This window comes from Oxyura jamaicensis, assembly GCF_011077185.1.
Source record: "Oxyura jamaicensis isolate SHBP4307 breed ruddy duck chromosome 4 unlocalized genomic scaffold, BPBGC_Ojam_1.0 oxy4_random_OJ184, whole genome shotgun sequence".
Taxonomy (NCBI): Eukaryota; Metazoa; Chordata; class Aves; order Anseriformes; family Anatidae; genus Oxyura; species Oxyura jamaicensis.
In genome coordinates, this window is record NW_023303782.1 from 1 (window position 1) to 11,692 (window position 11,692).

Here is an 11,692-nt window from a genome sequence, read left to right on the forward strand (position 1 = left end):
CCCTCAGGAGCCACAGATGTCCCCTGAGGCCCCCCAGGATCAGGGATTCCCCCCCCCACTGCCACCCAGACAAGGGGACAAGGGACAGGAGAGGGACCCGGGGCTCCTTGCACCACCTGCATGGGGGGGTCAGGTGGGTTGGGAGCTCCCCCCCCCCAGAGCATCAGCGCACGGGGATGGAGCGAAGAAGGCACCAAGATGGGCTTTAGCAAAATCCAGCATTTATTTAGTTACAGTCAGCAATAAATAGAGGAAAGCCAGGCTGCAGGGGCCTGGGGGGGGGGACACCGGCACCCCCAGGGACAGGCACAGACCCGGAGCAGAGCCCAACCCATGCGGGACAGCAAAGGGAGACCGCGACGGAGGTGGCACCACCGTCCCCGCGTCCCACCGGTTTCCAGAGCCCCCCCCCCAGGCAAAGCCAGGGAGGGGCTGCGAGGGGGGGGGGGGGGACCCCCCAAAATTCCCAGAGCTGGGACAAGACGGCTTGGGGTGCGCAGGACGGAGTCCCGTGGGTGCTGCCAGCGTGGGGTGGCAGCACGGGGACACCCCTCTCCACCAGCTTCGCGCTCCAGTCCCCAGAACAGGCAGCGGCTGCGGGACGGAGGGATGCTGTGGGGCAGGTTCCCGCCTTTAAAAACCTCAGTTTTGTGTTTCTTTTTTTTTTTTTTCTCCTTTCTTCCATAAAACTGTAAAACTTTCCCGCAGAGCATCGCGCCGGGGCGGAGACGAACCCCTCCCAAAAAAAAAAAAAAAAGGAAACAACACCAAAAAAAATCCAGCTCCGGGTTACCGGCAGGTGCAGGACTCTGCGATCATGTTCTCGTACTCCTTGTAGAGGATGCCCCCGTCGTGCTGGATCATCAGGACGCTGATGGGGCTGTAGCGGTAGGGGACGCAGGACGGCCGGGGGACGGTGGCGTCCACCAGCTGGTGGACCAAGTTCTGCACCACGGCGTGGTTGGGCGCGTGGTAGCCGTCGCGGAGAAGCCGCGGGCAGGCGCCCTTGCAGTAGCGGGGGTTGTAGCGGTGGGGTGCGATGATCCAGTGGTCCCAGCCCAGCTGGGCGAAGCTGACGGGGAAGGAGCGCAGGGAGCAGTCGCTTTTATCCCCCCCGGCTTCCCGCAGGTAGCCGGGAAGGTCGTGGACCAACGTCCCCGCGTCGCGCCGGCTCCGCCGCGGCTCCGGCAGCGTCCCGCTCCGAGTGTCATTGAGGAAGAGGAGGAGGAAGGGGTCCGCCGGGGATGGTGGGGCTGGCGGGGCGGCGGCGCGGCCGGCTCGCACGCAGACGTGCCGCAGGGCCAGCGTCCCCTCCGTGCTGCCGTTCCCCGGGGACAAGTAGGGGGTGACGTCCGCTTCGGTCCAGCCGCGACGCGGTGGGGCGGTGGGGCTGAGCAGCACCGGGGGGGCTTCGGCTGCGGCCACCAGCTCCAGGGCGCACAGGAGCCGGCCGTGGGGCAGCGGCAGGCTCTGCGGGTAGACCACGGTGGCGCGGAGAAGGTGCTCGGCTTCAGGTTGGCCGCCCAGGCGGTAGGCAAGGGGCTGCACGTACCAGCGACCTGCGGGATGAAGCCATCAGCGACCGCCTGCACGGGGCGGCCACGCTCGCGGCGTCGCCACCGCTCACCCCAAAGCACCCGGGATGGGGGCTCCGCTCACGCGGGGACCCTCGGCAGAGGGCATCCGGGATGGGTCCCACCCGGGAGGGGTCCCACCCCTGGCACCAGCATCACCGCCCTGGCGTGGCGACAGGAGGATGGGACAGGGATGTGGGGATGGGGAGCCAGGAGCACCCACAGCTTGAGCTCCAAGCGATGCTCTTGTCCTCATTGTCCCCAAACCGATGATCAACCCCACGGCCTCATTGTCCCCAGGTCAACATCAACCCCACGGCCAAGCGCGTCCCAGGACACGGCGAGCGCCCCCCAAACCCAGGGGGACCCCGTGGCCAGACGCTGCCCCGCAGAGCACGGCGAGGACCCGAGCAGAGACCCCCCCCCCCGGGCTCAAAGCCACCCCAGAACCTTCACCAGGACGCCGTGCCACCCGCTGCCACCTTACCTGCCCAGGGCTGTCCCCCGTGGGAAGCCGCCCGCACCAAGCGGACGGTGTTGGTGCCCGGGCTGCGGCCGCGCCGTGGCCGGCCCTCGCGGTCGGCGGCACGCCGGTACAGCTCCAGCATGTACCGCAGGGGGGGTCCGCTCGCCGGCCCCCCCCGCCAGCCCCGGCTGCCCGGTGCTTGCGCCCACAGCGCTTGCAGGAGGGGCAACGGGGGGGTCTGGCTGGCAGCCCGGGAGAGCGGCACGGCGAGGAGGAGGAGGAGGAGGGTGGTGGTGGTGAAGGGACGGAGCAAAGCCATGGTGGGCAACGGGTGGTGAGCTGGTGGCAGGATTAAGGGAGCCCTGCGGTCATGCTTTGTGTCCCCCCCCCCAGAGAAAAAGGCAAAGCTGGGCGCGGGCACCAGCAGCAGGAGGTCCCAGGGTGCTGTCACACCGTGGCACCCATGCCGACTGCTTCGGCTGGGCACAAAGAGAAAAGAGAGGGGGGGGCTCCGCAAAAAGGAGTGCAAGATCAGGACTAAAACCCAGTCCCCCAAAAACAGGGGGGGCAAAGCCAGCTGGACAGGAGCCTGGCTAAGGAAGGAGGGGGCTTAAAAGTGCCTGGGGGGGGGAAGCAAAAGGGAGAGGGGAGGGGTGCAGCAGGGTGGGTGGGGAGGACCAGCTTGCTCAGCCCACCTGCTCCTCACCAGCCTGGTCCAGCAGGGTGAGAGAGCTGGGGGCCCATGGGGCATTTTAAAGGCATGGTCCCAATTAGGGTTTAAAGGGGCAGGAGCTCCCCGGGGCCGGCTGCAGGCCGGGGGGGCTCCTCCTGGGGTCACGCTGGAGGAGAGGGAGCATCGTGCCCATCACACGCTGCCCGCCGCGGGTACGGGGCCAGGGGCTCAGCGCCTGCTGCCTCAGTTTCCCCTGCCGGGAGGTGGGATGGGGGACACCGAGCCCCAGGGGTGGTGGCACCGAACCCAAGGGTGGTGGCACACACGGGCACGGTGACCCAGAGCCCAGCAGGACAAAGCAGGCTGGTGGCACCTCTGCGGTGACTGTCACCGTGCCGGTGGCTTCACCGGGCTCGGCCGTGCCAGCTGCGGGGGCATTTGAGGCACGGCCCCACAGGGGACGTTGTCCCCCAGCCCGGTGCCACGCTCGTGGTGGGATGGAGAGGGCTTGGGGGGGGGGGGGGACACTGCATGGGGACAACCAGTGGTGGCACAGGGACACTGGGGACAGCTGGGAGGGTGGCGGGGACGTCTGTGCCAGGGGATTCCCGAGTCCTGGAGGCCTGGGGAGCACCGGGCGCCGCAGTTTTGGGCAGGAGGCGATGAGTCAGAGCTGCCGGGGGACGCGGGGTGACGTCCTGGGGGACAGGGTGGGGGCCAGACGGCGGCCTTGCGTCACCCGGTCCCCTCCCGGGCGTGGTGACGGGTGGCCCACGAGCGGGCCCCTCGCAGGCTCCGAGCTGAGCCGTGCCAGCCCGCGCTGCGCCGCCCCGAACCGTGCCAAGCACAACCGTGCCAAGCCTGAGCTCCTCGAGCCGGGCCAAGCTGTGCCGGGCCGAGCCGTGCCACGGCGGGCCGAGCCGTGCCGAGCTGCGCCGAGCCGAACCACGCCGAGCCCGAGCGTGCCAAGCGTACTCGCGAGCTGTGCCAAGCCGTGCCGGGCCGTGCCGTGCCGTGCCAGCCCTCCTTGTTCCATCGGGCCCGGCTGAGCTGGACCGAGCCGAGCCGTGCAGCCTCTCCCCCCCCCTTCTCCGAGCCGTGCCGAGCCAAGCGGCTGCGGGCGGGTCCGAGCCGTGCCGAGCCGTGCCGAGCCGGGCGGGGCTGGCTGCGCTCCGCCCCGGCCTGGCGGGCGGGCGGGCGGTGGGAAGGGGGGTCCGAGGGGGGGGGGGGGGTGTCATTTCCTCCGCCGTGCCGAGCCGTGCCGAGCCGTGCCGGGATGGGGCGGTAGCGGCCATGGAGCGGGCCGAGGGCCGGCCCGGGGCCGTGCAGTTGGTGCATGTGCAGCTGCAGGGCGGCGCGCCCTGGGGCTTCACGCTGCGGGGGGGGCTGGAGCACGGCGAGCCCCTCATCGTCTCCAAGGTAAGGGGCGGCCGGGGGGGGGGGGGGGGGGGGGCCCCGCGGGGGGGGCCCCCCCCCCCCCCCCCCCCCATGGGGCGCCCCCCGGGGCAAGGAAGGGGCCGGGGGCGGCGGCGGGGGGGGTCCCGGGGCGGAGCGCCGGGAGCGGGAGGAAATTCCTCCGGCACATCCGTTGGGCTGGCGGGGGGGCGGCCACCCTCGCCCCCCCCCCCCGCCCCGACCCTGGGGCGGCGGTGCCGGGGGGGGGGCGCCCCCCGGGGCCCCGGGGGGGCCCCCCCCCCCCCCCCCCCATTCCTCGGGATGGGACTTGGGGAGCCCCGACCCGCTCCTGGACCTCCCCCTCCCCATCCCCGATGTGTCCCGGGGGGGACACGGGGCTTGTCCCCCCCCCTCCCCGTGTCCCTTTCGCATCGGGGCGCGGGGAGCTGCGATGTCCCCCCCCGCCGCGGGGATGTCCCAGCGCGGCCAGGGTGGGAGCCGCGGGGCGCCCCATCAGCGTGGCGGGGGTCAGCCCCCAGGGTCCCCCCAACTTTGTCGCGTGTCCCCCGTCTCCCCCCGCCCCCACCCCCTCCGAATGCGCCCAGGGCCCTCCCCGCCCTGCGCCGGGACGCGGGCAGCGTGGTCTGGCCGGGGGAGCTGGAAAAGTCGCTCCGGTCCCTGCCCTGCGCCCCGGGGGTGTCACCGCGGGGCTGCGAGCTGCCACCGCGCCTGGCTCGGCCCCGAGCCCGGGTGGACGGGGAGGGGGGGGCCGGGGACGCGTCCCGCCGCTGCTGGGGATAAGGAGTGTGTGTGTGTGTGGGGGGGGGGGTCCTCGCGGTGCCGGCCCCCGCCGCTGCCGCCTCGTGTGCTGTGCAGACAAAGGGGGCTTGTTCCAGCGCTCTGTGCATTCACCGAGGGTCCCCCGGGGCGCCCGCGGCCGGCCGAGGTGCGTGCGTGCTGGCGGCGCGGGGGGCCCCCGGCCCCCGTGCCGGAAAAGGATGGGGAGGGGTCCCGCTGAGGGCCTCCGGTTGGGGTCCCATCCTGCGGTGGGCTTGGCGGGGGTCCCGGACCCTCGGTGGGTTGGTATTGCTGCCGGCCGGCCCGCGCCACCATTAGGGCCCAGAGTGAACGCCGGGGTTCGGCTGCCAGCTCCCGGCTCCCCCGGTGCCGCGTCGCCCGCGGGGCCCCGAGCTCTGCCCCCGGGGGTGCCGGGGAGCGGCGGGGGGCCCCCCGGCAGCGGGGCTGGCCGCCGCCCAGGCGGGCGCTGCGGGCAGAGCTCGTTCCTCCGCCGGGCAGGGCGCGGAGCCCGCGGGCAGGGTGGGCGCCTTTCGGCGGCGTGTCACCCCCGCGGGTGGCTTTGGGGTCCGCACAAGAAACCTCCGGGAACGGGGGGGCGAAGCCGGGTGCTTTGCCCCCAGAACCCTCGGGTGGGAGCTGGAGCAGCATCCTTACGGGGCTGGCAGTGAAGCCCCCATGGGTGCCGGGCACAAAGAGCCCTTGTGTTGCCCGCGCCCGCGGGGGAATCTGCTGGGACGGGACATTTTTCTCCCCCCCCCCCCCTCCTCTCCCCGTGCCCTTTCTTTGCTCAGAAACTCATGTGACTGGGGCGGACGCCGCAGATCCCTCGCGTCTGCAGCGGGGTGCCCGGGCTGAAGGCACCCCGGTGCCGTTGGGGTACGGAGAGAGGGGAGGGGGGGGGAATTTTTGGGGTGCTGCCGCCCTGACGCCCGTCTCTCGCCCTCTCAGGTGGAGGACGGCGGGAAGGCGGCGCTGTCCCGGAGGCTGCAGCCGGGGGACGAGCTGGTGAACATCAGCGGGACCCCCCTGTACGGGTCCCGCCAGGAAGCCCTCATCCTCATCAAGGGCTCCTACCGCACCCTCAAGATGATCGTCCGCAGGTTGGCACCGCCGCGGGGAGGGGGAGATGGATGTGGGAGGGTTGGGGGGGCTGGAAGCTGCCCCCCTCCCTCCCCGCCCCGGGATGGCCGACGGGTAGTGGTGGGGACGCCCCCGGCATCCCTCCTGGTCCCCGTGGTGGGGTGGAGAGGTCCCCATCCCGGTGCCGCCGGCTCGCCACCCCCCTCCCTGGGCGGTATGGCCGAGCTCTGCCTTCCTGCCCGCCTGGGGAAGGAAGGGGAGGCAGCGCCGGCCCCCCCTGAGCCCCCCCCCCCCGCAGCCATTCCGGCGGCTGCCTCGCGGCCGGGCTCCAGCTCCCGCCGCGCCCGGGGGCACCGGGGGGGGGGGGGGTCCCGGGCCGCGCCGCTGCCTGGGCGCAGCTTCATCCATGGTGAGTTTGGGGGTGCTGGGGGGGGGAAGGGACCCTCGTGCCCCCCTCCCCAGCCCCTCGGCTCTCACGCCAAGCCCCAGGGAGCAGCGGGGAGTGGGCGCGCTCTGCCCGCCCCATGGATGCTGGGGGCAGCGGGTGGCATTTTGGGGGCGCGGGGGGGGTGGCATCGCCCCATGGCTCCTCGTGGTGTCACCGTGAGGGGCTGGCGGCATGGGGAGGGGGCACACAGAGGTGTCCCCAAGGTCCCTTTGCAGGGTCCGGTGGCTGAAGCTCATGGGGGGGCTGAGCTTGTGCTGGGCCCTGGGGGAGCAGGCGGCGGCCGTGCCCTGGGACGGGGACCCCGCATGCTGCGCCCGGGACCCCCTGCGCCCCCCTCCCCAGCTTTGTTGCTGTCCCCCTCGGGCGGGCTCTGGCCTGGGGTGGGGGGGCCAGGAAGCCCCGTAGGAAGTGACTTCAGCCCCGGTTCCTCGGCCCGGCTTCCTCCCCATTCTTGTCCTCTCCCGCTGTTGCTCTTGGCAAGGAGGAGCGTGCCCGTCCTCCGGCCCCATTCCTGGCACGTGGCCAAGCTCGCCGAAATCCGCCCCGACGCCCCGGCCATGCACTGCCCCCCCGACGCCTTCAGCCTCTCCTGGCCCTCGGGCTGTGATGTCAGGTGAGAAAATCGGGGGGGGGGGGGGTGGGGGGGGGGAGGAGAGCGGCTGTTGGCGAAGGAGGGGTTCGGGGTGGGGGTCCCCTGTCCGCCCCGAGCCGCCCACGGCTTCGCCGCTGCCCTGCTTACTGCCGGCAGGAAGGGGTGGTGGCTCCGCTGGAGCCAGCCAGGAGGTGACGAGTCCCGGTGCCACGCATTCCCTGCGTCCCGACGTCCCCCGGGCAGCCCTCGCGCTGCCCCAAACCTTGGGGGGGTGGGGGGGTGCTCGCTCCCCCTCGGGGACACTGATGGCACCGTGGCTCTGCCAGCAGCGAGCTGTCCCTGCAGTGGAACCCGCTGTCCCGGCACTGCAGCACGGACCGCAGCAGCTCCATCGGGAGCATGGAAAGCCTGGATCAGCCCGGGCAGGCGTACTACGAAGGCACCCCCTCTCCCGTCGAGCACCACAGCAAGCGCGACTCAGCCTACAGCTCCTTCTCCGCCAGCTCCAACACCTCCGACTGCGCCCTCTCCCTCCGCCCCGAGGAAGCCGCCGGCCCCGAGGGGCCCTGCAAGCCCCCCGACGGGCGCTACCTGCAGACGGGCGCCGAGGGGACGGAGCAGCGCCACTCCACGCGACACCCCGTGCCCCCCCAGCCCCCCGTGCGCAGGGACAGCCTGCGGGCATCCCCGGCCGGTGGCGCGGACCGGCGCCGGGCATCGGTGCCCGCCTCCTCCTTGCACGCCCAGGGGAGGTGGATCTCGGACACTTTCCTGTGCCAGCGGGACAAGGACGCCGAGGCGACGAGCGGCAGGATGCCGGCGGCGTGTCCCCCGAAGGAGCACCTCTCTGCCGACCAGTATTACATGCTGAGCTCCCACCCCGACCGCTGCGTGGGGGACGGCGGGGACCGGCCGTACCCGGAGAACGCGATGCACCGGGCAGCGGACGCGGGGATGGAGGTGGCGGGCGACGCCGTGCTGCTGTCCCCCCTCCAAGGCCACCGGCACAGCGCGCCCGAGCAGCTCCTGGCCTCCCAGCTCCGGGCCCTCCAAGTGAGCACCGGCAGCGGGCGAGCATCCCCGGCGTCCCCCGTGCCCGACGGGCACCGCTGGACCACGTCCCCGCTGCACGCCGAGCACCGCGGGCAGGGCGGGCTGAGCCCGGCGCCCAGCACGGAGGGGCTGGCGGAGGAGAGCCGGGCGGGGGGCCGGCGCGCCGGGGGCCCCCCGAACCGCTCGGCTCACTTTCGGCGCCGCAGCGAACGCTTCGCCACCAACCTGCGCAACGAGATCCAGCGGCGCAAGGCGCAGCTGCAGAAGAGCCGGGGGCCCGGCGCACAAACCCGGGGCGAGGAGCCGGTGGAGGAGGCGGAGGAGCCGGCCGAGGGCTCGCCGAGCCCCGCGCCCAGCGAGGACGGCAGGAGCTGTTCGGGGGAGTCGCTGCCGGTCCCCGAACCCGAGCGGGTGGCGCCGAGCCGAGGCCGCTGGCGCTGGTCCCCGGAGCGCAAGCTGCAGCCGCAGCGCTCACCCAGTCCCCGCGAGCACAAGGGCGGCGAGGAAGCCGTCCTCCTGCCCTTCGCCGACCGGCGCCGTTTCTTCGAGGAAAGCAGCCGCCCTGCGCCCACCCGGCACGGCAAGCCCCAAAAACCGCCCGAGCCCGACGCTTTCCAAGCTGCCGAGCACCGTGACGCTCGCCGCATCTCTGGACCCTATGGCGATTGCTGCCGGGAGCAGCCGCCCTACTATAAGGTGCTGCCGAGGCACGGCGAGCTGGAATACCTGCGGGGCTGCACCTATCCCTACGGCGGCCCCGGGTTGCACGAACCTTGCCACTACTGCGCTGGAGAAATGTGCCCGGCGCTGCTGCCCCGCGGCCATGCCTACCGCTGCCACCCCTGGGCGCGCTGCCCCGACTGCTGCTGCCCGGCCACGCGGCCCCCGCGGGAGGAGAGCGACAGCTGGGCGCCCCGAAAAGCCTTCGTGCCGGTGAGCGGGCGGCGCTTTGGGGATTTTGGGGAAGTGCTTGGGGGTCACAGCTCGCTTGCGCCCCGGGCCGGGGGGCTGGATCCTGCTTTCACGCTGCCTCTGCATCCCCACGCAGGAATTCCCTCCGGAGGAGTGGGAGCCGCCGGCGATCAGCAGGAAGGCCAGCCAGCCCGTGGGGTGAGCCCGCGTGGGGCCGGGGGTGCGCGCTGCCCACGGGGACCCCCGCCCCGTAGCACCAGGAGGGAGGGAGGGCGGGCTGCTGGGATTCTGGAGACGTGCAGAGCGTCCCCGTCCGCTGCCGTGCAAAGCGGGCTGGGTGCTGAAGGGTGGGCGCGATCAGGGGGTGACTTCCCGGGGGGGCCGGGTGCCCCCTTTTCTCCCCAGCGAGCTCTCCCACTACAAGCCGGGCTTCCCGAGGCTCGGCCCCTTCTGTCCGTGCTTCGAGAGCGCCGAGCCTGAGTGGCCGCCCTGCTACCGCACCGCGTCCACGCACGACCTCTCGTGGGACGCCGAGCGGCCGCCTCGCTCCCCCGAGCTCCCCCCGGAGCCCCTGCATCGCCCGCTGCGGGGCCGAGCCTTCTCCGAGAGCCACCTCAACCTGGAGCCCGCCAGCCCCCGGGGCCGCAGGGACCTTCCGCGGGCCAAAGCGGAGCCTCCGGGTTTGCCCAAAAAAAAAGGCCCCCCGCCCCCCCGGCCGCCACCCCCCAACTGGGAGCAGTACCGGTTGCGCCGGGCGTCGCAGCACCCCAAGGAGGGCTCGGGAGCCGGCACGGCCGCAGCGCCGTCCCGCAGCATCGCCGAAGCCGTGCGGCAGCGGTCGCGCAGCCTCGCCGCCGAGCCCCCCGGCCGCCCCCGCGGGACCCCGGAGCCCGAGGCTGAGGTTTGCAGGTTGGTGCCGTGGGGCTGCGGGACCTCGGGTGGCTTTGGTGGCTTTGGGGCCGCGTGGGTCCTTTGGAGGCCAGCATCTCCATCGCTCGGCTGCGGTGGGACGCGGTGGGTCTCTGGGAGGAAAGGGGGTTCCCCTCCCTGCATGTCCCGTGGGGGTGATGCCCCCCACCCACTGCTGCGGGCGTTCACAGGAGCAGGGAAGAGCACCCGATGGCGAAGGACCCCTGGGAGCAGGAGGAGCCCCCCCCAAAGGCTCGCCCGGAGCCGGGAGCGGGGCTGGTCCAGCGAGTGCCCCCTGCGCGTCCCCAGCCCCGCGGCCACCCAGGGGGGACCCTGTCCCCGCAGCCCCGAGGGGGCCAGCACCCGGGGGGGGCGGCCCCAGCCCCGCCGCATGAATTCGGAGGAGCTGCTGTGGGACGTGGTGGGCAGGGACCGCTCCTTGGCCGGCATCCTGGTGTCCCCCCCGGTCACCACCGCCACCGTCATGGGCGAGCTGCTGGCGGCGGGGGACCGGCAGGCGTGGAGGGAGCGGATCCAGCACGATTGGCACCCGGAGCCGCAGGACAGGTAAGGCTGGCACCGTGTCCCCCCCCCCCCCGGGCGTCATCGCGTGGGGACCGCAGCGTCCCCAGCACTGAGCCCTCGTCCCCGCAGGCAGGGCTTCGAGCCCATCTCGCCGCCCCCCGGGGCCAGCGGCAGCCCCCCCTCCTACGCGGCGTATTACGGCAAAGCCGAGCTGCTCGGCAAGATGAAGGAGCTGCCGGAGGTGGCGGAGGGGAGCTCGGAGGAGGAGGAGGAAGAGGAGGTGGATCACGAGTTGGTGGAGAAGAAGGTAACGGGGATGGGGCTGCCCCATGGAGAGCACGTGCACGGCTGCGTCCATCCGTCCGCGCAAGGCTGCCGGCTGGCTGCACGCCTCCGATTGTGCAGGGCTGCTGCCCGCATCCTTGCAGCGCAGGGCCGCTCGGCGCAAGTGCCAGCACCCCGGGCCGCCCCCCTTTCCCCCCCCCCCCCGGCAGCAGCACCCGCATCTCCCCCATCCCTCCTGCAGCTGCAGCTGGTGGAGAGCCTGAGCCGCAAGCTGGCGGTGCTGCGGGAGGCGCAGCGGGGGCTGCAGGAGGACATCAGCGCCAACGGGGCGCTGGGCGAGGAGGTGGCCGCCCGGCTGCAGGCGCTCTGCACGCCGGGGGAGTTCGACAAGTACCGGCTCTTCGTGGGCGACCTGGACAAGGTGGTCAACCTGCTGCTGTCCCTCTCCGGCCGCCTGGCTCGGGTGGAGAACGCGCTGAGCGGGCTGGGGCCCCACGCCGCCGCCGAGGACGAGGTGCGCACCCGGGACCGGGCGGCGCATGCGAGGGTGTGGGGGCACCCGGGGAAAAAAAAAAAAACAAAAAAAAAACGGGGTTTTTGGGGGGGACATCCCGGGGCTCGGCGAACCTGACGCCCCCGTGCCATTGCCGCCCGCAGCTGGCCCTGCGGGAGAAGCAGCGGCTGCTGGCGGCGCAGCTGGAGGACGCCAAGGAGCTGCGGGAGCACGTGGGGCGGCGGGAGGAGGCGGTGGGCGCCATGGTGGCGCGCTACCTGCCCCCCGAGCAGCTGCAGGACTACCGGCACTTCGTCAAGATGAAGTCGGCGCTCACGGCCGAGCAGCGCGAGCTGGAGGAGAAGATCAAGCTGGGCCAGGAGCAGCTGCGCTGCCTGCGCGAGAGCCTCGGCCAGGCACCCACGGGGCACTAGCCTCCTCCCCCCCCCCCCGCGCCCCCCCAGCGCGCTGTCAGGCACCGGCCTTTTT

General features: G+C 72.8%; 2 protein-coding genes across 2 annotated transcripts; one reads left to right on the forward strand and one right to left on the reverse strand.

Annotated features, from left to right (window-relative positions):
- Positions 1-204: 204 nt before the first annotated feature.
- BMP15 (bone morphogenetic protein 15) lies at positions 205-2,890 on the reverse strand. Its single transcript, XM_035311430.1, has 2 exons — positions 2,062-2,890; positions 205-1,559 (listed from the first exon to the last, which is right to left on the reverse strand). Exons 1-2 carry the CDS (start codon positions 2,357-2,359, stop codon positions 790-792), a joined length of 1,068 nt encoding a protein of 355 aa, XP_035167321.1. The 5' UTR covers positions 2,360-2,890; the 3' UTR covers positions 205-789.
- Positions 2,891-3,921: 1,031 nt separating this feature from the next.
- Positions 3,922-11,685, forward strand: SHROOM4 (shroom family member 4). The gene is given in 11 exon segments (XM_035311429.1): positions 3,922-4,132; positions 5,855-6,006; positions 6,916-7,047; positions 7,356-9,012; positions 9,128-9,189; positions 9,397-9,900; positions 10,092-10,140; positions 10,142-10,467; positions 10,555-10,732; positions 10,952-11,224; positions 11,368-11,685. Coding segments are annotated over 11 exon segments (3,729 nt in total). The 5' UTR covers positions 3,922-4,006; the 3' UTR covers positions 11,638-11,685.
- The last annotated feature ends 7 nt before the right edge of the window (positions 11,686-11,692 follow it).